The sequence below is a fragment of the Poecile atricapillus genome, chromosome 2 (assembly GCF_030490865.1).
Source record: "Poecile atricapillus isolate bPoeAtr1 chromosome 2, bPoeAtr1.hap1, whole genome shotgun sequence".
Classification (NCBI taxonomy): Eukaryota; Metazoa; Chordata; class Aves; order Passeriformes; family Paridae; genus Poecile; species Poecile atricapillus.
This window is the reverse complement of record NC_081250.1, coordinates 35392410-35418028: the sequence shown is the minus strand read 5'-3', so window position 1 is coordinate 35418028 and position 25619 is coordinate 35392410. Positions and strand designations below refer to the sequence as shown.

The 25619-nt window shown below is 34.9% G+C and overlaps 1 protein-coding gene across 4 annotated transcripts in view; it reads left to right on the top strand.

The window, feature by feature from the left end:
* Positions 1-24975, top strand: part of ANKRD28 (ankyrin repeat domain 28) — a 120615-nt gene extending 95640 nt beyond the window's left edge. For 3 of the 4 annotated variants that reach the window (XM_058831009.1, XM_058831008.1, XM_058831006.1), the window contains 17 exons: positions 1459-1522; positions 2839-2907; positions 4481-4621; positions 7346-7457; positions 7999-8025; positions 8936-9010; positions 9998-10199; positions 11708-11795; positions 12194-12311; positions 12906-13125; positions 14127-14214; positions 14311-14394; positions 14908-15053; positions 15227-15309; positions 15448-15530; positions 17711-17802; positions 22921-24975. In XM_058831009.1, coding sequence (XP_058686992.1) covers positions 1459-1522; positions 2839-2907; positions 4481-4621; positions 7346-7457; positions 7999-8025; positions 8936-9010; positions 9998-10199; positions 11708-11795; positions 12194-12311; positions 12906-13125; positions 14127-14214; positions 14311-14394; positions 14908-15053; positions 15227-15309; positions 15448-15530; positions 17711-17802; positions 22921-23207 — 1979 coding nt within the window. In that variant the 3' untranslated portion in view covers positions 23208-24975. Of the gene's footprint in view, positions 1-1458; positions 1523-2838; positions 2908-4480; positions 4622-7345; positions 7458-7998; positions 8026-8935; positions 9011-9997; positions 10200-11707; positions 11796-12193; positions 12312-12905; positions 13126-14126; positions 14215-14310; positions 14395-14907; positions 15054-15226; positions 15310-15447; positions 15531-17710; positions 17803-20749; positions 22901-22920 lie in introns of those variants that run through there. The other variant, XM_058831010.1, reaches the window with a different exon arrangement.
* The last annotated feature ends 644 nt before the right edge of the window (positions 24976-25619 follow it).

Below are 25619 nucleotides of genomic sequence, written 5' to 3'. Positions count from 1 at the left end.
CAAACTTGCAAGGATTCACTTCAGGAAAGAACTGTCCAGTACATGACAATATTTCAATTGGATGTGTTCAAAATGAGGGATACTGACTCTTTCTCCTTCCTGCACATGATGCGATGCTGGCTGTGCCCTTACTGGATGTTCAGTATGGCAAAGGAAATCCTGTGCAGGACTTGCAACTGGTTTCTGTGGCTTTTACATGAATTGAGAAAACTTCGATGCAAATCTAGCCTGGAGCAGATAAGGACTTGAAGAGTATGTTCAGCCTTCAGGCTAGAAAGACTAGATAGTGCTAAGAGCTTTTAGTACGTGCTCTTGGTGTGGGGATTGGTATGTGCAGAGCATGTGTCCTTTTTGGGGCTGGGAGATGTCTCTTTTATGTAAGTTGAAGATCTCTGATTTTTAAATTCATTAATATTCATGTGAAAACCTTAACAAAATGTCAGCAATCTGCCTTGTCGCAGTACTGAGTGACATTCAAGTAGTTAGTGATGGTAGACAAGTAACTTAGAGATGTGGAAAGGCATCAAAGGCTATTCTTCAAACCAAACTAGTAAACTCCTAAATTATCTACTATAGAGCATTCTGATAAGAGCATAGGGGTGCATACAAAACCTGTTTTAGGGGATATGGAGTAGGAAAACAGCCTTGAAATAATAGTGTTCTTGAATAACACGTGGTGTTTGTTATCTATTGTTGTTGAACAGTCCTTAAAAGGAAAGGGAAAAAAAAAAACCACATCATTCCCAGGTTCAACAAGTGGAGATTTACTAAATAAGTTACATTACACAAGAGCAAAACTCTCATGAGAGCTACAAAAATGTAGCTTTGAAACCTGATATAAATAGTAATCTTTCTGTCAAAATGTATGTTTAGAAATGGAATTACACAGTTAAAGTTTGTGATCTTGGATTTGAAGTTCCACAGCTGAGCCTTTTCAGAAAGAGAATACAGTGTTCTGCAAAGAGCTCCTCAGTAATTAACTGCTATTTGCCATCACTCAAAAAAGTTCTTTCTTTGGGACTAAAGCACTAAACTCAACGATAAAATATAAGTAGCTCCTATATTTAGTAATACTGACTTCCCCAAAAAATTAATAATCTCTGCACAACAATGATAAATTCTAGCGTATTCCTAAATTTTCATATAACCTGCATATATCTTGTATTCAACAGTAAATGACATTGAAATATTAGCAGGTAAATAGAAGGAGAAAGAACACAGCCTCAGTGCAGCTACTTGTCTTTTACCTTACCCCTTTCAGTTTTTTTTAAATGCCTGTTTTTCAATACATTGTAAATAGCAAGGACATGTTTCAAATGAAGTAATTTTTAATGCTTGAGTGCTCTTTTGCAAATAGCTGTTAAGTTTGCTTAGCAAGCATTTTTCTTAACAGCAGATGACAGCAGCTTTGTGAAAGGTGATGTTACATAATGATTTTACAAAATATTTGCTTTGTAGGTTTTGACATTGACACACCAGATGACTTTGGCAGGACTTGTCTTCATGCAGCTGCAGCTGGAGGGTGTGTAAAAAAGCATTCATGCTTTCAGATTCAGTGGTTTTTTTCCAATTGCTGATCATTCTTGTTCTTTTTCTCTGTTATCTCCTCCCTGTTTTTCCTGCCCTCTCCCCTTGGAACTTATGTAAACATGAAAATAATTTCAAGATGGATTCTATCTGCAAACAAAAAACTAATTAACTGTTCAGCTTAATAAGTTGTTGCTGGAGTACAGTGTCCAAGTATCATCAGCCTTACCTTAGGTTTATGTTTGGGGATGAACTGATTTTTTTTTTTTTTTTTGAATTCCCATGGATGATGATAAAATTTTTAGAATTTACAGCATTCAAAGATGGCATGCCCACCTCAGATCACTGTGGGACATGAGATAGAGAACAGCAACTTTGGGAAATTTGTTTTTACCAAATCCATAAATAAAAGGTCAGTCTAAATAAACTAAAAGCAATAATTAAATTCCAGAGCTTAGGTGGATGAAGTAGTCAGAACTACTTGCTCATCACTTGAGTTGTGATCCATATTGATTATTGTTATTGTATTGTAGGTTTTCTATAGCAGCTACTCAAAATTGCCGGAAAGAATTGGGTAATAAATTTCATGATACACTTTGTGGGACACAAGGACTCCATGATATTGATAATTTCATTTTTCTGTTTGAATGTTGTTTAAGTAATACTGTTAAGTAATCATTCTAAGTCAAAAGTACTTGCTAGATACATCCTTGTTGCAAGTGATAAAGGTTAAAATGCTGTCTTTTCATATAAAAACCAAATAATTTGTGACACGTTCCCTCACTCATCTCCAGTTTAGGAAAGTTACGAAAATAGTGTTTCAATAATAAACAATATAGTACATCTATTATGATGATCATATTTTATTGAAAATTGATTACACAAAAAAATAAAATATATATGTTTCAACTTATATTTGGCCTTAAAAAATATGCAGTGAAATCTTGCCTCTGTGCTGGAATCCTGGTAGCAAAAGCATGTGACGTACAGGTGTTATTTTTTGTTTGTTTCTAAAAATTGAATTTTTTATTGAATTAGGTTCATGTTTATGTGCTTTATGCATGCCATTTGGTATCAATTAAATTTATGTATGTGGTCTTGAAATAATTTATATTCTTTATTGGTTTGCTCCAGAGATTATGGAATCTATTTTACATACATAAATATATATATCGAAAATTCCACGTTATAGTTCAGTTCCATTAAAACTAACATATGAGATGTACATGTGTAGCAGTTCTGATATTTGTAGAGGCCAATATTAAGGAAATAAAATTTGCAATCACAAGTAATAGTGTATTAATTTAATAGGAATTTGGAGTGCCTAAATCTTCTGCTAAATACTGGTGCAGACTTCAACAAAAAGGACAGATTTGGAAGGTAAGACATTACAGATTTATGTATATTGGAAAGGGCTGTTTTAAAAGTATTGCAGTAGCAGCTTACTGATATGTGGCCAAGTCTATTTTCCAGTTTAAATTTTTTTTTATGATAAGATGTCTCTAATAAACTGTGTTTCAGCATATGTTCTCAAAAGTCACAAAAATATTTTGTAATTCTGTTTTGTTAGGTAGGTGTTTAATCTTGTTTTTAAAGACTGAATTTCACATTCAGCTGTAATTTTTGTGAACCTTTTTTCCTTGTAACATGGATCTAATGTGTTTAAATTGCTCTCATCCAAGGACATTACTAATGTTTTCCTAATAATGTATTAGTCAATTTTATAAATCTGTGGCTATTTCTAAGCTTTATTTATTAAAATACCTAATATTTCATTATAACTGCTACACCTTTTTCATTTCACTATATCCTTACCTTTCTGTTTCCCTGTTTGAGCTCTGAACTCTTTTGGAATGACATTAATTTCTCTTTTTAGTATAAGATTATTTAAGTTTAGATGGCAGGATCAGTACTCATGTAAAATCTCACATCACAGGATGGAAAATATGATTTTCTGAGATGTGAAGAGCAGGAGTAGGACTTAAAGAAAAAGTTACGGATCCAAAGTTGTATTTTGCTTTAAATTCCACTTTCATTATTTCCTGAGAAAGGAACAGCTATCTGTCACAACTTTTGTCATCAAATCAAAAGTTGGTGTTTCCTTTTGGTTTGGTTTGGGTTTTGGTTTAACATTCATGTTATATACATCAATTTTTTCAGGAGATGGAAACTATTAGTTTAAAAGACATTTTAAGGGAGAGATCAAGGGAAAGAGAGATTAAGAGAAAGAGCCTTACTATCTCCTCAAAATCAAGATATTTATAGCAGCAATGTCTTTTTGAAAATAGAAAATGGAATTCTGAGTCATATTGGTATTTTTAAAATTTTAGCTAAACTGGCATATTTAGAGAATTGTTTATGTATTTGAAGCTGGGATAAGTTTTCTCTGAGATTATACATCAGTATTAATATTTCATGGTTTTGTAACAAGAAGACAAGGTATATTTAACCGTGCCTCTGCTATGTCACTATAGATAAAAGTAAATAATAATGTTTTCCTCTCTTAGGCAAAATTGTGATTTGTGTATTAAAAATGTCTGTTTGTGCAATTGTCGTATTTTACTTCTGCTATATTTAGTTGTTGTGCAATTTTTGATTTGTCCATATTTTTCCATGTGGTTTAAAATTACTTAACAGAAAACAGTATTTTTAGCATAAACTGGATTTCCCTCTGTAAGTTTACACAGGAAAATTCACATTAAGCTTCCTTTAATATGAAGTTTGTGCATATTTTGGCTGGCAGATAAATCTGCTATATATTGTTCAGCATTGTTAAGTGGTTCCTAGAAAATGGCCCTATTCTTTAGTACTGTAATGATGCATTCTTCAGCACAAATACTTATTTAAAAATGTAAGGAGGATTTAAGTTTCACTTTATTTTGCTTTTTCTGTCTCTAAAATATTATTTTGTTGTTATTTACCATTGTACTTTTTATTTAAATGTGTACTAAAGAACTCCACTCCATTATGCTGCTGCCAATTGTAATTATCAGTGCCTGTTTGCCCTTGTGGGATCTGGAGCTAGTGTGAATGACCTTGATGAGAGGGGTTGTACACCTCTGCACTATGCAGCTGCATCAGACACAGATGGGAAGTAAGTGGCATGCTTTGTACTAAAGCCTTTCTCATTAGGAGCATTTGAGCTGTGATTTTTGTGTGTTCTGCCTTCAGATTTGCCAAATGCATTTCTTGTATTTTTAAAAATTAAACTTTGACAGTGGTGTGTGCATTGGATATAAAAGACTTTATGCAAAAAATATTTCAGAGGGAAAAAATTAACAAGGGAAAATGTATTGTAAAAATGTTATGTCCTATAATGCAGATTTCCTAAATCAGGAATTAATTGGGAATAGAGTTTTTAATCCCATCTGGTTGAGTAAATATCCTTCTTGGGGGTTATTAAGTTAGTTGTGGGTAGTAGGGTCATTTTGCCTTAAAATCAAATTCCGATGAAGGATGGATGTGAACTTGATATTTCAATATAAGCTGCATTATCTATTTGATTTTTGAGTAAACCAGAGTTGTAATGCCAAACATGACTATCTCTTGATAGTGTAAATTTTTATGATGTAGTTACACTTTTCTTAATTAAATACATCCAAAATCTTCCATAAATCCACTAATCTATTACATGTATTTTCTAACCAAAGGTTATATTTGATGTATTTATTAATTATTTAAATGTTTATATACAAAGTGTATATAGGTAGCACCAGACTGATGAGTTTACTTAAGCTCCAGACATTGGATATATTGAGGAGACAAGAAGAGCATCTCTTCTTGTGCACACACTCATATATGCAGGTTGTGGTGTGTAGCAGCAGCATGTTCCACCTGCACATAACAGCACCTTCCCTGGAGAAGTGCTGCTTTGTGCCAAATCTTTTTTTTTTTAATACAGCACCTTTTAAAGGGTGAAGTAGCAATAGGAATGAGGTGGTGTATAACTTACAGACTGGGTTTTGAAGGCTAAATAAAGAATATTTGCATGGCCATTTAACTTATATTTGAAGAATGCCTTTTTTATATAGAGCCAAATTTCAAAATTAAATTGTCTGCTGCTTTTTAGAAATAATTTCAATTCCTGCTGGAGCTTGCTGAGATAATTTTACTTGAATTGCCCTCTTACAAGTTGAGCTAGGATTAATTTTAGCTTCCCAGTTGCTCTGAAAACCTCCAAACTATAATGGTTCTTCAGATGACATAGTTTTGCCATCTGTTTTACAAAAGGTATGAGCAGGGATGATGATGACAACACTGCAGAGCTTTGTGAAGTAACCCAAAGCATCGTCTCTGCAGCCCACAGTCTGTTGCCCTTCTGATTAACATTTGGGTCTCTGGAAGACAGGCTGCAAGCAGAATGGCCTGAGGGGAAGTTTTATATTGATGGACCAAGATGAGTAGTGACATCTGGAAAGCAAGTACTGCTCAGCTCATTCAAAGCAGGAATGAAGTTAAAAAGGGTTACTGGAGTTGGAATATAAAGCCTGGGAAATAACATGTCAGGAAACCATCTATATAAAATTCCAAAAATATTTATGTGTGATTTTTGTGGTCTTTGTTCAGACGTCTTTAAAGACAGATTTTAAAGACAGGGATGTTTTTGTTGAAAAATTAAAAAGAAAGCTGGATGAATGGACAAATGAAATGTAAGAATGGTAGTTCTTACTTAATGAGACAAATTGGGTCTTTGGGTTCTCAGAAATCTCATCTTATTTTAATTCAAACAAAAACATGCAAGCACAGTTGTCATTAAAGAAATCCAGGTGTTTGTTTACTGGGTAAGTAAAAACTGAATTGATTGGTTAAAAACATAGATATGCTTTACAAGTAGCTTTTTATCAGCTATACTGAACTCTAGTTTTAAAGTTACTTGCATCTTATGTTACATATGTTACTCTTTAAAACTCAAGAAATTTTACCTTTTTCACTACATACTAAGTCCTTGTTTATACTAGGCAAAAAAAGATGGAAATGAAAGTGAACATTTGATAAAGAGGTATTTAGTGATACCAGAGAGAAGAAGGGATGGTGATCTGTTGTACACTTCAGAATAACAAATGGTTTCAGCAGCAAGTTCAAGGTCATGATAATGACTTTGGAAGCTGTTGCTGAAATGATAGACAAAATAAAGTTACGAATCAGCAGGGCTATTTATTGCAATCATTTAGTGTGCGCACATGGAGTCTGTTAAAAACAGAAAACTGGGGAGTGAGCTGACTTGAATTCCCCTTTTCTCATCCTCCTGGCTGAGTGTGTTTGAAGCTGGGCTGATCATGTTCTGCCTTATAAATTTGTCTAGTGAAAGTAAGGAGTGAATGGTAAGATATAAATATGACAACAACTGAGTATTTACTGTGTGAATAAATTTTTTAAATAGTGTCCGGTAGTGGAAGTGTGTGTTACTCTTGTATGCTACCATGAAGAACTGCTTCTCTTCTTTCCGTATAACATACAGAAGAAGAGATTAATGCAGAAAAGCATACAAAATAGTAATAATTGATATTAGCAAAGGTAACTGCAGCTGTGTTAGCTAGGAGGAAAATAGTCATGAAATACTAGTTTTAACCAAGTCAGATAACGCAGAAGATGCAGGATGTCTGCAGAGAAGGATTATTTCAAATTTTGAAGCTCTGTGATTGACCTTTATGTTTGATGTAATGAGGTAGCTTTCTCTAGTCCTAGCCAATATTGTACATTAAATCAGTGTCCCTGTGTGCTGTATTCTATTTTCCAGTTGAATTGGAACAATTTATCACTTAGCGTTAAGTTGAAATTCAGCATTTAGATACATGGTTGCATATGTCAATTTGAATAGGTGCCTGGAATACTTGCTAAGAAATGATGCCAACCCTGGGATCCGAGACAAGCAAGGATACAATGCAGTTCATTATTCAGCTGCTTATGGTCATCGCTTGTGTCTTGAATTGGTAAGAGTACACATCCTAGATGAAAGGTCTTCAACCTCTGTGCAGATAAATTTAAGCATTTGGTAGTCCTAAAATAGAAGCAAGGTGAGGAGCTAGAATCCTATACACTGGCTTAAAAAGATGAAAAATTCTCAGATGAAGAAATAACTGGTTGAAGATGTGGGATATTAGTTTTGGTTTGTTTCTTAATTTAGATTACACCACTAATTTTTTTTTTTTGGCTGAAATAAAATAACCACAAGTTATCCCATTGAGAACTTTTAAGAAATTTCATGAGTGTCATTTGAAAGGAGCGAAAGAAAATGTGGGGAAAACCTGTAAATAAAGGGTGCCATATAAAATAGTCCATGCAGTTACAGTAACAGTGGCCACATAATAGAACTTGAGATAATAAAGCTGTAGTTAGTTTTTTGATTGCTCCCTTTGCAAAAATATGTACGTTATTTGATATGCTATGTTATACAACTTCAGTATTTTTATTAAAATTGCACTTTTATATTTAAATGTATTCACACATGAATTGTGAATGTTTTTGTTACAGATTGCCAGTGAAACACCTCTAGATGTTGTAAGTGTCTTATTTCTCACTTTTTAAGTACTACCATAGAGCAAAAGTTTTAAAAATACTGCTTATTTTTTAGACTTATTCAACCACTACTTCAATGCATGAATGTATTCTTTTATTTCAACTACAATTTAGATTTAATTGGACTATAATTTTAAAACGGGAAATTATTTTTTAAGCCATGTGTTTTTTATTTAAAACAGTTGGATGACCATGATATAGAAGTGATAATGAAAATGTTATTTGAATGTATTTGATGTTCTTTAAACACCTCAAATGTTTTAATTCTACTAATTAAATATGTACTTAATTAAATATGTACTTAATTAAATATGGTCTTGAAAAGACCCAGAAGTTAGAACACATCTGAAAGTCACAAATAGAAATGTATATACATAGATATTTTAATGTTTTAATGCTTTTGCTTTTTTTGAGTCCATTTTTTCTCTCTGAGAAATGTTTTCATGTTCTGAGAAGTCCATCCTGCCTTCTGATCTTTCATATTGTTTTCTGCTGACTTTTCACCTAATCAAAATGCTTACTTGGCTGATGTTTGGGGTTTGTTTTCCTGCTGCTGCTGTCACCTGTCCTTGTCTTCCCTTCATATTCATCTTTCACATTGCTACTTCAGGAAAAAGTAGTAATTTTAGTTTAGTTTCTGATTTAATTATTGCATTATTATGCAAAATCGAACTACTGGGGTTGGAATGTGAATATGGGGAAGTGTTGCAGTTGATTCAAATTCTAAAAGGATCTCTAAAAGGAAGATCAGGACATCTGTAATCCTATACTATTCTTCCTACTTTCTCTCCTTTGCTTTTCAATCTGTGTATATGGGAAACTGTAGCAGTTATTGCTGAGTGTTTTCAGAGGCGAGGGGTTTTTGCACTCACTCTGACCTTCTCTCTCTAAGCTGATGGAAACATCAGGTACGGACATGCTGAATGACTCGGACAACAGAGCGCCTATAAGTCCACTGCATTTAGCTGTAAGTTCTCAGTTCCTTAGTGGTGACAGCTCATCTGGTAGCAAACAGTTGTTGCACAGGTTTATTTATTCTGGATTTTTTCAAAATAGGTTAATAAACAAAATGCAAACATGTGTACTAATATTCCTGAATGAGGTATACAGGATGATTTTTGCACATCTCTTGGAATTCGCTTCATGAAACAACTTCCATGTGGAATCTTCTAATTAAAATTTGTGCTGATGGAACTTGTATAAGGCTTGTTCTATAAGTAATTATGACATTTTTAATAATTACATTGTTTTATTCTCATAATTGTTTAGTATGAGAAATGTTTGTCCTCGATACTCTTAAGAAAGATTTGCAGAAGGAATAGTGTAGGACAGTGATGAAATTCTGTCTACAAAAATATTCAAAATATAGAGTAACCAGCTCAATGTGTAGCTTTGATCTTTTCACTGCATTTAAAGCAATTGAAAAAACATACTATACTTTCTGCAAATAGTTTCATGCAGAACATAAATATATATATATATTTCTCTACAAAGTAAAAAAAAAATCTTTGATAGTGGTAAATGAAAGCTATTTCATTCTTATTACAGGTGCTTTTTTAAAAAATATTTTATATAAAAAGCTAAAAGGAGTTACTTAAGTTTGCTGATGTTCCTCACTTGAAATAATCTGAGGATGATGTAACTACAACATAAAGTGATGAAATGTGCAGTAGTCAGAATACTGTTATTTATGCAGATTGAAGACAGATGACTTTCTGAGAGTAGTTTCAGTTGCTGACTGAAAAGATAAAATCGAAAAAAACCCCAACCCTCTTACTGAAACTGGGCTTTTTTAAATTAGTCCTAACTGTTGTAACTACTTATGTGCTGCATCAGTTGCTCTTCCGCATGCTAAAATAAGAACAGTCTCTTTACAGTTTCATTTATATAGTTCTGGCAAGAAAGGGAAAAATGTTAAGGGTGGGAAAATTGAAGAGTTTTCTTATTATTGTAGGCCTATCATGGCCACCATCAAGCTCTGGAAGTTCTGGTACAGTCACTGCTGGACCTTGATGTGAGGAATAACAATGGAAGGACACCACTGGATCTTGCTGCCTTTAAGGGACATGTGGAATGTGTAGATGTGCTCATTAATCAGGGAGCATCAATCTTGGTGAAAGACTATGTCATAAAGAGGACCCCAATTCATGCTGCAGGTATGTACTAGCCACTAACCTCTAAAATTTTGACTGTTCAATTGGACAATCTGTTTAGAAGTCTCTGTCATGAATGTTCTAAGAAGTAATGTTTAGGAACAGAGGACGACTTTAAAGGTACATGCTGTGCTGAGAAACCTGTTGCAAAAGAGTTGTAGGCAGGAACCAATATTAATCCAATAAACCAGTGGAATCCAAGGAGTGCTGTTCCACACTTCCCTGTGGAAGGGTGCACTGTCCTTGTCCGTTCAACTGGCTGTGCTGACAGGTGTCAGTGACATGTCCCTGATTCTCTCCTCGTCTCTCACGCAGCCCAAACTGCAGGCCCAAATTTAGATAGGCAAATTGCCTTGCCTGTCTTTGCACTAAAATGCTTCTAAAAATTACTGGAGTCTTAGAGAATTTTGGCAGTTTGAGAAAAGACATGAAAATTTTCTTTGATTTTTTTTCCAGGGATTTAAACGACTCCTGAGTATTTTCAAAATAACGGCAGCCCTTTGCAGTATTTTCTTGCTGACTTTCCTAGAAAAGGAATTTCTAGGCCTGCTTTTCTTTGAGTCTAGAATCCACACTATGGATTTTATCTTTATGGATCTTATCTTTTTCCTTACATTAAAAATAGTCTTATTAAATTTGACATTCATAGTAATGGTGTTACAGAAGTGTTGCAGTTACAAAGAGCATTATGTACAAAACATTGCCATTCTCACCACTTAATTTGTTGTCCATGAGCACAAACTGCATTCTTCTATTTGATTGAGCTTTCCTAACTTTTTGTTAGCATGTCTGTCAGCTACAGAAACATGAATTGCTGCTGTGCTTGTGTGGACTGAATACTGCAGCTGTAGTTCAGAAATAATTTCCCTTCCAAGAAGCAATCATTTATCTTTCATGAGTTGCATATAAATGAGATTTCTCAATTTTCTGTTTGCTCTTTTTCTTTTTTTTTTTTAACTGCTTGGTTTATTACATCTATGCACTACATTTCCTTCCCCTTTCTAAATGTGATTTCCATTATTTTATAACTATGCACACACTACACTTGCTAACAAAATCTGACTATAATTTGCTAGGTATGTGTTTACCGGTGCCTTAAAACAAGCAAAAATTATGCTAATTCCTATATTTTAATATAATATGTAATATAATATAGTATGTTGTATAATTCCTATATTTTAATATAATATATAATATAATATAGTATGTTGTATAAGCATATGTTCCAATTACTTTTAATACATGCAACCTCATTTATACATTTTAAAAAAATCTATTGGCAATTGATAGTTGCAATCAGTTGCTTCTAATACTGTACAGTAGAGAACACCTGATTTCTAAAATTATTTTCTAGTGTTCATATTTTAATTTTAAGTTATAACAATGGTAAAGCTGTACAGTGGGTTTTCAAGCTAATGGGTTTTAGTCTGAGCAGATAGGTTGCCATTCTATTTGAGCTTACTACTCAAAGGCAATTAATGTAAACCCCATATTTTTATAATGTTTTACAGCTACAAATGGTCATTCAGAATGTTTGCGGCTACTGATAGGAAATGCAGAACCACAGAATGCAGTGGACATTCAAGATGGAAATGGACAGTGAGTTTAAATGATGGGCATTCTATTCTACACAAGTTGTTGCATCTCGTAAAAGAAAAAACCAAGTATTTTACAGTAGTTATTTTTAACTTTGAGGAAATTATTGCAATAAACATAAAGATGAGAGTGAAAAATGTTCCTGTTCAATTGGGAGGAAACTGAAATGTGTCTTACTGCCCAAATGCTGGGAAAATGGATTCTAGTTATTTAGTCAGGACTTCTGAACTGGGGCATGTTACATTCTTTTCCCTAATCTAAAAAGCAAATGAATGGAAGGTCATTGATGATGTAAATCTTAACAGTGTTGATTGGAAGGATAGCAGTTATTATACTTGAACTGAATGCTAGTCTGTTAAATTTCCAAGTTAAATTTACACTTTATTTCTGTCTCTGCTAAGGACTCCTCTGATGTTGTCAGTTCTCAATGGGCACACTGACTGCGTTTATTCACTCCTTAACAAAGGAGCAAATGTAGATGCCAAAGATAAGTGGGGAAGGACAGCATTACATAGAGGGGTAAGAGAATAATCCCTTTCTCTCATTTCCAGTTTCCTATCCGCTAATTTAAAATAAAGTCTTAATATGTAGTTTTAATGAATTTCTCGTTATTCTTATCTTACTATTTTTATTTTTAATTGTATTTTTAGTTGCATTCAAAAAATGGATTCTGCCTGTTTACTATCTACCCTCAGAAATCCTTTGGACTTCTAGAACCTCCTAATCTTGCTGTCAGGTGTTGAGTGGAGAGGACCTAGAGTACAGTTTTTTTGCTAGGGGGAAGGTAGTGTTAATGGAAGGAAGAAAAGCATGATGTGTGCCACATGCCAAATACTTAGTGTCTGCCAGATAAGACAATTGAATGAGCCCTAGAGATTAGTGATTCATTCAGTGTTATTCCAAGAAAATATTCTGTCATAATTATTATAATACTTCGCTATTGTCCCAACAGAATGGCTGTTTTCAGGAATAAAAATAGTAACTTATTTTGCTTATTTTGTTATGCCTTAAAAATGCAAGAATTTGTCCAAGATTTGCTTGCTTTAGTTCTACACCTTGTATACAAATATATTAATATTTTCAAACTGGCCCTTTCCTGTCTCCCTCTCACAGGCAGTTACTGGGCACGAGGAGTGTGTGGAAGCATTGCTTCAACATGGTGCTAAGTCCTTACTACGGGACTGTAGGGGACGGACCCCCATCCACCTGTCAGCTGCATGTGGCCATACAGGTGTTCTGGGAGCTCTCCTGCAGTCAGCTACTTCTGTGGATGCAGCACCTGCAATGGCAGACAATCACGGCTATACATCACTGCACTGGGCCTGCTATAATGGTAAAATGCATTAAAATACAGCTCTGAATCTATTTGTTGATATTGGGGTAGAAGATATTAATACTTACAAAAGCTACATATAGTCCATCCTCTTTCAGTGAATGAGAGAAAATGACAGACCTGATATTCTGAAGAGGAATATATGATATGTAATATATGATATGCTTACTTTTGTCCTACATTTTTGTCATATACTATCTTAGTTTTATGCTTCAAGGAGTCCTTAAAGAAATTCAGCATAATACTTTGAACAGAAATGTGCCACACATCCCAAAAAAATAACTTCCTTAGGGAGGAATGGTTTCAGATTAAGTCTCTTTTTAAACTTGCTTCTTATCAACTGTGGTAGGCATAAGAAACTCAAGTATATAAAAGTGTTTCAATAAAAATTTAGTTTTTTCTTCTCTAATACTTTTCATGGATTTGAGAGTGAGAGAGGCCCTTAAAATGCAGGAAAATCATTCTTTTGCTGAAGATTTTGTTCTGTGTGTTCATTTAGAACATAGTAGAGGTTATTTTTTATTTCATCTCTGAATTACATGATAGAGAAAAATCAAGAAGTAAGAGATTAAACCTACATTACACGGATAATTATTAAGTGAATAACTACTGAGCTAATGCAGCTGGGTGATAATTTCAACTAAATGTGGAACAAAAATAAAGCTCAAATGGTGGAGTTGTTTTCATGGAGACAATGTACAGAATAATTTGAAATGCAGAGGTGTAAAGAATTAAATTAGATATTCTAGATGTTCTTTAGACAGCATGAGATACCTTATAAATTTCATTAGGTTTTCAGTATTACATGTCAGTTTGATTTTCAGGAGTCTAAGAATGTATTGGTTCCTAAATGTAACCCTGTTTAATAAAACCAGTCTTTCTTTGAAACTTTCAAATACAGTACTGCTTAACCTAATTGAGATACATACTTTTCATAGTAAGCTGTAAAAAGTTAAACCTTTTCCCTTCTTTTCAATACATAACTCTTTCATTTGCTTTAGGTCACGACAGTTGTGTAGAGCTGCTCCTGGAACAGGAAGTTTTTCAGAAAATGGAAGGAAATTCTTTCAGTCCCTTGCATTGTGCTGTGTAAGGAAGTGCAAAATTATTCTTCATAAATTTCATTGCTGTATTTAACAAAGGATTTATCATTCTGTAAATAACAGTCTGTTTAATTCATTATAGGATAAATGACAATGAAGGTGCTGCAGAAATGTTAATTGATACACTAGGTGCCGGTATTGTAAATTCAACAGATTCTAAAGGAAGGTAAGAGTGTAAATGCAGACAGAATGTTTGTAATGTCATACAGTGGCTGAGCTAAATTCTTCAGTCGTTTGGGGGTTTTGTATTTGCTACTTAATGTTAATTCCTCATTCCCTCGGTTTTATTCTTTGAAGGTTTCTGGTTTATTCTGTGCTAGATATAAGTTTTAGATTTTTTAAATCCTGTTTTGATTCAGTAAACTTGAATTGGCTTTTATTATACAGGCAACTTAGAGCATGTTTTAAATTTTATCACTTTGTGGATAGAGTTTTATGCATATTTTGTTTTTTCTGAATCAGATTTGATCTCTATTATAAACTGCGTGGGTGGCGTTAGTTAAAACTAGAAAAGGACTTTTCAAAGGTAGCAGTCACAACTCCAGCAATACTGATTACAAAGGATCAGTGGGAGAGACTGCAGTCTTTTTCATTTGTAGGATCACAGCCAGAGATGCCCCTTTGAATACAGCAGAAAGCATGGCTGAACATGGCCATATTGTCTTTTGATCTGTTGTAGAACTCCTCTGCATGCAGCAGCTTTTACAGATCACGTTGAGTGTCTACAGCTTCTGCTTGGTCACAGTGCTCAAGTAAATGCTGTAGATTCTTCTGGGAAAACACCTTTAATGATGGCTGCAGAAAATGGACAGACGAATACAGTTGGTAAAGAGAAAGCTTTATGTATTTCTGCTTTTAGCTTTGTTAATCTTACTGTGGGTGAAGTATCCTTACAGTTAACATTCTAGGGAATATATTTTGTCAGAATTCTGTTTTCATATTGTCATTTAGATTTTAAAGAATATACTTTTAGTTAATACAAGTCTTTATTTCCCCAGAGGTGCTGGTTAGCAGCGCTAAGGCTGATCTGACTTTGCAAGACAGTTCTAAGAACACAGCACTCCATTTGGCTTGCAGCAAGGTGTGTGCACGGTCTGATTTACCAGTACGGAGCTTTGTGTTATCAAGCACTGTTTAAAAGTATTGTTACTTTGAAAAAACACTCAAAGTAATTTGTGAAGAATATTTGTTAGGTGACAGATGTTTGTTCTGTGTTAAGGGTCATGAAACTAGTGCCTTGTTAATCCTGGAGAAGATTACGGATAGAAACCTCATCAACGCCACCAATGCAGCCTTGCAAACGTACGTATCAGCAGGAAGGGTGTTTGAAAGATGAGTTCTTGGTGTGTATCTTGCTCATAAAGAGGGATATTTTTCAGAATTTTTTGTTCAGATTGATTTAATTTAAATTGTTAATAGGTACCAAGAGTTGAACCAGCTTGGAATTGAAATGGTGTTTTGTTCATATTTAAAGTGTTAGATTTTCTTTTTCTTATGGATGAATAGGATGATAAATAAAACTTACATATTGTGATTCCTGTGTGGAGCTACTGCAATCCACTGAGATTACCTGTAAACTGAGATATTTCTATTTTAAAAATTACCCAGTTTCTTGCCAGAAGTGTGCTTTTATTCTTCAGCATGCTTTCTGTTTCATGTTTCAAGAATAAAGCATTATTTTCTGTTATATATCATGGAGAACACACTATTCTTAAACCTTCCTGAAGATCATCTCTCAAGGATAATTAAATCTATTTGGTTAGCCTAAATCAGAAGGAAACCTTAGAAATGTATGGTATGTCATACCAATCAGGATAGGCTACTAAAATGACTCTTCTGCATTTTTTCCTTTTACAGAATGCATTTGTGTTACAGGGAATACTTGACACATGACATATAGCTGAGTTACGCACATTAATTATTAGACTGCTTCAGTAATGCTATCACAGTCCATTTCCAGAAAAAAAAACAAAAAAACAAAACATCTTACACTGGGACTTGTAAGCAACTCACATATTATTCTGGCCTTACATCCCTTTTAGAATCTTGCCCTATTCAAGCTCATACAGTGCCTCCAAGTATTCCCTGATACCAGCTTGAATTAAGGAGTTAAAATAGCAATAATTCTTCCTTTGCTTTTGCTGCTCACCATGGTGCACCTCAGGCAGCATGAAATAACCAGAAAGCAGGAAAGGATTGATTGCCTCATTTCTGGCTTTAAGCAGGGATGTCTTGGGAGAAGGAAAAGCAAAAAGGAGATGGGAACAGATGTGGGAAAGTATGCTACCATAGGCTCATGTAATTCCACCCACATGCCTTGGCTCAAATAGTTTGATCAAGAGATGTCACGGGATAAAATAGGTACACATTTGCACCTCCATGAAGTGCTTTAACAGTTGTTTAAAATATTACTGCTTTAGCAAATGTTTAATAACTAAATTGACCGTCTGAACAGCTTAAACAAAGTCCTTCTTTGTGGCAAGATAAGCATTAAAATTGATTATATCTGCATAAAAATTATTTTAATTACAGTACATTTTTCAGTATATCTGTCTGGTGTGGTTGTTCTTGAATTTTTAATGTTTTAATGTAAGCACCGTAGATACAGCTGCTCCTGTTTGTATCTTTTGCATTTCTGATATCTAAGGCATTTGTTTCCAGCTTAAAATATAGGTTATAGTTAATTCAAACAACTTCAGGAATCTTAGTGTGAATGAAGAGCAATATAAAGCAGAAGGGGAGTAAGCTGATTATTTTGTTTCCTGCTGAGTGATGGTAAGGTTTTATTTAAGCCAGTGGGAACCAATTTTGAAAAACTGTTGCATTTGAAAAAGATATAATTAGAATATTTGAGATAAAGCTACACTTTCCTTTATAGAACAAGTCCACAAAATTGATTTATGGTTAGTAGTTTGAGGTTTTGAAAAATAATCTGCTTTTCTTGTTTCATGCATTATACTGTGAAATATTTTTTCATCTCTAATCACAATGGAATATAGTGGTTTATAGAAGGCAGATGGATGAAGTCCTTCTGCATCTCTTGTGAGCATTTTTATGTAGCAGCAAACGACTGCCATTCTGCTGTTAGAGCTCCAGTGACTGATGGCAGTGATACGCAGTAATTCTCAGATGTGACAGTATCTGTTACAGCAGTTGAGTGGGGGATTTATCAACAAAAGGGTGCCAAGTGTTTCTGACTTTCTAACATGATAAAGTCCATAAGCAGGCGCATCTTTACTAGCAGCTGCTTCCTCACTGTGTACTGCCACAGAAAGAAGAAAGTTCACAATTGGTATTAAAGAGTTTCTTTGCAATAAGAAAAGAGATTTTCTGAGTTTCTAATCTTAGTTATTACATCTAAAATATTTATGTAATATGTAAATAACATAGAAGTATAAGTAATACGTTTAACTAGATGCAAGCTACCTATTTACTTAATGACTTGTTCTAAGGATTATATATGAGTTTGCTTGTCTTCACAGACCTCTGCATGTTGCTGCTCGAAATGGACTAACGGTTGTAGTTCAAGAGCTTTTAGGGAAGGGAGCAAGTGTACTTGCTGTAGATGAAAATGGTAAGAAAAATCTAACTTTATTTCCCTGTAAGGAACTGTGGTTCTCAACTCAATTCCCTGAAAAGCAGTATCTCTGGAAACTTCAGATAAGCCTTGCAGTAGGTTGCCCTCACAGAAAAAAATGCGTTGGTGGTGGATCATTTTAGCAAAGCAGCAGAAGTGTAGGGAGAGTGAAAACTTTCAGAACTGTACAGGTCACAGCACAGAACTGTTTGGTTTGCATTTGTAGTTTTATGATGCACTATAAAAATAGTTTTATGATGCACCTATAAATGCACTAGCTTTGGCATACCAAAAATGGTCAGAAAAACATAATGCTCAAGGTAAAATATAACTTTCAGCTGTTAAGAAGCTGGATTGAATTGCTATTCGTTTTGTCACCATAGGTATATTGGTGTTAGCTTTTAAAAGCTAGTATGATTTACAGCTCACAATTACTGTTCTCAAGCTTCTGGCTCTTCTGATTTTTTTGGCACATAGAAGTAAGAAGTAACTGCTTTATCACGAGAATAAATCCTGCATCTTGTAAGAACAAAAGAAAATTAAATTTTTGACTAATTCACATATTTTCCTGTAAGATATCTGTGGATCTTTGAAACTCTGCTTTTGAAAATACAAGGCTTTGCCTCTTATGCCATGAAAGCAGTAGTTGGGATCTGGGGAGGAGAGAAGCAATGGATTGTTTGCTTTTTGGCTTCGTTTGTGTTTGTTTGTTGTTTTTTATTCCAAAAGTGACATGCCTAATTTATAGTTCTAATTATATTTCCAGCTTGGAAAATTTTTCCTCTTTCCATATTCACTGTGACTTTCTCTGTGTGTTTCTCAAATTACACTGCTTAAAGTGACATGGGTGATTCCAAAATCATTCCTTGCCTAAAATAGGGCACAAGAGTAAGCACCAGAAGAAACTCCCTGAAAAGATTGAAAAATGTATCTTTTTTATTTTTGTTTCTTATTACATGTATGCTGATTGGAGACATTTGCATTTTTGTGAGCTTCTCATATACAGCCAGCCAGTCCCTTGTTAGGATGGATCTTTGACATAACAGAGGAAAAACATTTGTATCAAAGTACCCAGAAGCCTGGGGATCTAAATATCTTTTTAATTCTGCTCACATTTTAAATTTTAAAGTAAGTCTGAGCACCATCTAATATTTTTCCTCACTGTGGTTCTTTCTAATAGTAGTTGCTTTGTTTATAAAATTTTAAGCAGCCTTGAGAATATAGCAAGCAGCCTTGATGAATTCTTTTTCTGACTGAAGAACTAGGCAGTGGAATATTTTGGATCACAAAACTGACATTCTCTTACTTTAGTGTAGTCCAGATAAGTTCAGTGATCTACCAAACAAGATTGGTATTTCATACAGAATTAGATGATACGGCAGTTTAGTTTTTTAGAAAGTTTCAATATTTTACATGTAAGCCTGTCTTGATATATGGATCATGTAACCAGCAGAGCCTCAGCTGTTATGGAGTGATGATCCACTTTTTGTCTTATAATTTGTCTTTTCCTGTAAAAACTATGCTCACTTTTTGCAAACGGTCTCTATTTGTATCTATAGCTGTATAAACTGGGTCTTCTGCTGTTGTATCTGAGGTATAGTTCATTATTGAAAAACGAGCTTTGAAAAAAGCCAGCATCATTCCAGTTACCTGCATTTCAGTTTATAAATAGTTTATAAGATTTTTAAAATTCTGAATTTGAAATCACACTGCTTTTGTCATAGAGCATCTCTTAAAGTGGTGAGGTCATTTTTGTTTAAGAACTAATATCAGTAGAAAAAAGTAATCTTCTTGGTTCTTAATAGATTAAATGCAGTTGAAACAGCAAATTAAATGTCCAGTATACTTCCCCAAAGAAGTTCTGTTGAGGGTTCATTCTCAGTCCTGTATCAGTTCTTATTATCTTTTTTTTTTTCCCATTTTTCCTCACCGGTCATGATGAAACTGCCATTGCCTTCATCTAAAAAAATTCTGTTGAATTGGAAGTTATTAATGAAAATTTGCCTGTCTTAAAAGAAATTATTAGCTTTTTCTTTTATTTGACACCATATGAAGTTTTATTTTGTCACTCAACCAACTTTTCAGGGGTTTTTTTTGTTTGTTTGTTTGTTTTGTATTGTTTTTTTTCCTGACTATTTAACTTGTATTTTAGTTTATATTGGAGATGTCTAGTTTTCTGGAAGGAATTTTTCTCTTAAGTGCTTATAAGATGATTTGTGCCTCAGATTCTCATCTCTTTCCCAGTGTTAATACCTCATTCAGTTGATCTCATTGCACTGACCACATTAATAACCCTCTGATTTTCTTGTAGATGCCTTCCTGGCAACTTTCAAGCCCCAGGGAAGGGATCAGCTCTGTTTTTGGGCAGGGGGAGCCCCAGCCTTTAGTCAGTGTGCATCATGCAGGCTCTTGTTTTTTGTTGTGTAAGGATGCTACCCCAACTCTCTCTATTTCTATTGCCCCATCTACAAATGAGGATAGTAAATATTTTGTTTTTCTGTGAAGCCTTATGCAGGTACAAGTGCAGATTATGGGGACCATTACAGGAGAGCTGAGTTAAGAGTATTTGTTTCAGTGGAGACAGTTCATTTACCAATATAATTTTCAAAGGAAGTATAAAGTATTTATATCTGCTGTTTCCCTGACTTATGAATTCTCACTCTGCAGTTAAATGATATAAAATTACAATTTGTTCTTATACATTTGAATTTGATATAGTGGAGTTAATATAAGTTAATATGGTGGAAGACACAGATGTCAGTCTTCCGTGGTGTAAGCAGTTACTTCATCTTGCTATGTCTAAGGCAGGAATAAAACTGGGGTATTCCATTCCTGCTTATGAGAGCCAGGAGCTCAAGACTTACAATTGTATATTAATTATAAACACAGTTTTTAGAGAACAGAGAACTTTTAACAGAAGCAAGTATTTTTTGACCTTTTTTAGGATGAACTGGGATGCTCTGCTCCAGAAGGAACATGAGTATTCAAGACCCTAGAAGTCTTTAAAAGGCGGGGAGGGGGGAAGGGGGAAAACAAATAAAACCCTTAAAAATAGCAGATGACTGCTTGTTTTTCTTCTTTGAACTTTAATCAAGTCACATTAGTGAAAGAAATGGTGTTGAATATGACCAGCTTGAATAAACTTACTTTGTGTGTCATCTTACCTTCATACAACCTCCAGCAACTGTAGATATTAAATGGTGTGCATCTGAGTATCAGTTCTGAGCCTTCTGTTCTGCCTTACATGCCTGAAATGCAGTCATGATCCAGGTGTGGCGAGCTCTGGCCCTTGCTTCTGAATCCTCTCAAAATGTATCTCTTCTGCAGACTGTCACTGTTAACTCTGAGCTGTTTAAGTGCTGTGGTACCTTACTAACAATGAAAACATCCGCTGCGCTGCACTTCTGTACGGCCCTATCGCATGGTCAGCTGGTGCGTTCTGTGCTTGACTTATCTGTGTTTCCTTGGATTGTGTGCTCCTTTGGGCAGGGACTCTTGTCTTGCTCTGTTCAAAGCATCAAGCACAAGGTCTGTCCTGAGCGAATAATAGTTCAACTGCAAGACTGTCCCTTGCTTGTTGTTTTCTTAATTTCTAGCTACAGTTATTTTCCATAATGCGCTTACTGGTTTAATACTTACATGCAATTGTACAATACAATAGTTGCTCCTGAGCTCTATCCTAAAACTTGATCTGGACCTACTTCTAAAATAAAGATGATTCTTTTGAAGTAGTTGAAGCACTTGCTGGTAGAATGAGCATTGCGTTGTTTTCCCTGCCTTTCTAAACTCTGGATAGAAGTCTATGATGCACTTTGCGTTAAAGCTATCTATTATTTAAAATTACTTGTGTGCTTTTTACTTGGATGTTGTACACTTTAAAGTTGTGGACCTTGGGGTAGTGCAGGACTTCCGACTCCCAAATGTGCCTGAATATGAGTCTTCCTACTGAGCACATTGTGGGCATTTGTGTCCCACACAGATACTGCAGGATGACCTGGGAACATGCTGCTGAGTGGAGCCGGGGAGGGGAGCTTGTCCTGCTCTTGGCAGCAGAACTAGCTGTGATTTGTGGTTGTACTTAAGAGACTGCCCTGCTTTTAGAGCTGCCAGTGGCACCACCAAGCGCAGTCCTTTGGTGTGCTGTAGATGCACCAAGACCTGTGCCAGAACTCACCCTCAGGCATTGTGTGAATGGTGAAGCCTGAGACAGGAGCAATGCACAGATCTCCGCTGAGGAGAATTAGAAGCATTTTTTTTGACAATTGAATGAGTAGAGGCAAGGACACAGAGAAGGAAAAGCTGCAGAAGGAACAATGGTGGAGGATTATTAGAACCACAGAAACCCAGAAGAGATTTCACAGCTATGTGACCTGACTGCAAATCATTCCATAGGCCAAGACCTCCTGCATTTGAGGGTTGTCACAGCACCAATGCCTGGCAGAAGTTTAGTTGGACAACCAGGAGGTGTCCCTGCAAGTTCTAGCCTGCCAACCCAGCTGACATGTCCTCAAACTTCTCTGGATTTCTTAATTGATACCGTGCAAATAAAAATTGGGCATTGGTTTCATAATTTATATTATTGAATATTGTAATAAAGTATAATTATACTCTGCCTTTTCAACTGACTGGCCTTGATCCTTTAGCCAGCTTGTTACTGAGATAGCACAGTGTTATTAAAATACCTGTCTGTGATGAAGAGCTATGGTGGAGCTTCTGGATGAAGAAACATTGAGCTGTAGTTTCTACAGTAGCTCTGTAGTGAATGCCATCACCTATCACTGCTGGCTGCTATTAGCTGTCTGTCCTCAGCCAGGTGACTTCCTCACCATTTTCAGATCTGGGCTTTTCTCACTGGCCTAGAGTGTTTGGCTGTGCTTAACAAAACAATTACATCTTTTTTGCAAAGCCCATTAATTTCAAGAATGTTTTTGTAACCAGAAGTTTAAAAATACTAATTGATAATGCATTTATTTCTTTTTTTTTGTTGTTTTTTTTTAAACAGTGCAGAACTAAGCAATATAAAATACTTTTGCAGCTGACAGATTGTATGAACTTGGAGAAAATTGTACATTGTCTTTATTTTAAATGAAGGTTTTGTTTCCTCTTGATTTGTAGGTTACACGCCAGCTTTGGCCTGCGCACCCAACAAGGACGTGGCCGATTGCCTGGCTCTCATCCTGGCCACCATGATGCCTGTTTCATCGAGCAGCACATTGCCCTCCCTCACCTTCAATGCCATTAATCATTACACCAACACCTCAAAAACTGTCACCTTCGATTCCTTGCCAATCATGAGGAGTGACCACAGCTCCTATTGTACTTTCAACAATATTGGCAGGGAAGGTGGCTACCCCTACACAGAAGAAGACGAGCTCAATGACTCAGATTCTGAGACCTATTAGAAGATACTTTTTGTAGGTCTGAGTGAACCCTCACGCTGGAACGTCAGACTTGTCAGCTATAAGAAAGCTGTTGCTGTTTGAATTCAGAAGGAGGACCCACCTTTGAGAAGATGTTTTTTATTGTGGTTGCGTATTAAAGAAAAAAAAAATCTGTGAGACTCTAGGAAGATTTTTAAGAGCATATTTTGCAGAAGAAGCATAAATTCTTGAATAAGTACTTGGAATCCATGGCAAAAAAAAAAAGAAAGAAAAGGAAAAAAAAAAGAATGTCAAAACTGTTTTATTTAACTTTATTCTACCATTCTGTTTCTGGTGCCAGGAGTAATTCCTGCAGACTGGGCACCCAACTTGGTGTAAATGAACAACACTATTGTACAAGACAAAGGATGCTAAATTCAAATGCTCTCAATAAACCTAAAACCATTTTGAAGGCAATAAATTAGTTTGGTACAGTAGGCATTGTTTGTGCTGCAAATTGCCAAAGGACCAAATAACTTAAAGATTTTTTTAATTAAATACGTTTTTGTGAAAACTGGAATAGGTTATTTGAGAAGTTATTTCAACCAAACCTTAATTACTTCTGAAAAAGAAGCTTAGATTTGGGTTTAAATGTTGAATTTTATTTTTTTTTTAATCATCTGAAAGCCTTCCGACACTATTAAATGTACCATGAAAGAAAGCAGATGTGCTTTTAAGTTTTATTTTCTTTTTCTTTTAGGTGAAATGAAAATTATCTGTCATACTTTTATAATACTAAAATTAAACCAGCTAACAAGGTGAAGTCAGGGTGAAAATGTACAGTGTAATAAGGGAAGGAAGGGGTGGGAGATGTGGGAGGGAAGAAGTAATTGTTGCACAGTTAGAGATTTTTTTTTTTTAACTTTTGGGTTTTGGATGGAATTTTTCTTAATTTAAAAATACATAAGTAACTTGGATACTATGAAACTGCATAAAAAATTGAATTGAAATGTCTTGATAACCCTGTTGTGACTGAGAGTTCTTTTCAGTAATTTATCTACTTCCTTACAACATAAATTTGTATGTAAGATTCAAATTGTATATCCCTGTCACCTTTTTTTTTTTTTTTAAATCCCAGATTTACAGAGGGGGGGAGGGAGGAGGGGAGGTGAATTTAAAAGTATATTTCCCTATTAGAAAAAAAAGTACAGTGTCTGGTCTGTGGGAAGAGCTGTGTATCTTTGTTGTGCTCCATTTAGAAAATAAACAGCAGAAACAGGTCCCTGTAATGTAGTTCAGACTTGCCCAAATTTATTTTTTTTTTAATTTATAACAGACTACTGTGGGGTTTTTTTAATTGCCTGAAGAATGAAAAACTGACATAAGTAAGCTGAAGTTTTGTCTGTTAAACATGAATTTACTTTATTTGGCTCTGCTTTAACTATAACTGTTACTTTTCAAGTGAATTTGTTTATGTACATGCAAGGAATCCTTGCGTGTCCTGGCAAAGTACAAATAAATTACTACAAACTGATTCCAATTTCATTTTTATCCTTTTTTTGTATTGTGAAACTGGAAATCTTTGATATTGTAAATTAACAGCTGCTTTTCTGAACATAATGTGGAAACATGGGACAATATTTTGATCTATTTGATAATTTTGTGGGGTTTTTGAAGAATTAATGAGCATGTACATAGAAATAGTGACTGCTTGAATGCTGTATTTACCTGCACTCTTTCAGTACTTCAAGATTCCTGTATATTTTACAGAGTATAATAAAACCCAAATGTGAGTTCTACTAATGAATAATTTATTTGTATATACTAAGAATTAATGATAAAGTCTCTTGTTGAACTGTTGGAGTTTATAAAATCTTCACAAAGGCTTTGCCAGGATTTTAATTCTAAAGTGAGGGTGAGCTACTTAAAGTGATTTTAAATATTACATTATTTCATTATTCCTTTAGGCTTTCTTATAAATACTGCTTTCTTAACCATTTGTGCCTGTGTTGATTGTTTATCTGTGAGCAGAGTTGGAGGATTTCAGGGAGGTTGTGATTTCTGTGCTCCCTTCCCTCTGAATCTCTCACGTGTGGCTCTGTGGCAGTGATGTTTGTGCCACAGGCAGCACTCACAACATCCATATTGGCCTGTCTTGGGATTCACTGCAACCATTTAAATCCAAAGGCTGAAGCAACATGGACCCATTTTTTCCTCAAAAGCTTATGGGAAACCTGATGAGAACACCAAGTGGCGTGTCTGTTATTTAAAAGGTAACAGCTGCATGTTTCTGTTTGTGAAACTGTCTGATGTTAATTCAGAAGCACTGTGAAAGGATGATATTAATACACTTTTATTATCTGCGCTAACCTCTGTCTGACTTGGAGATGACCTGTTATCTCTGTGTGGTGTCTGTAGCCATAGGGCACAAACTATAGCAGGGGACACTCCTCT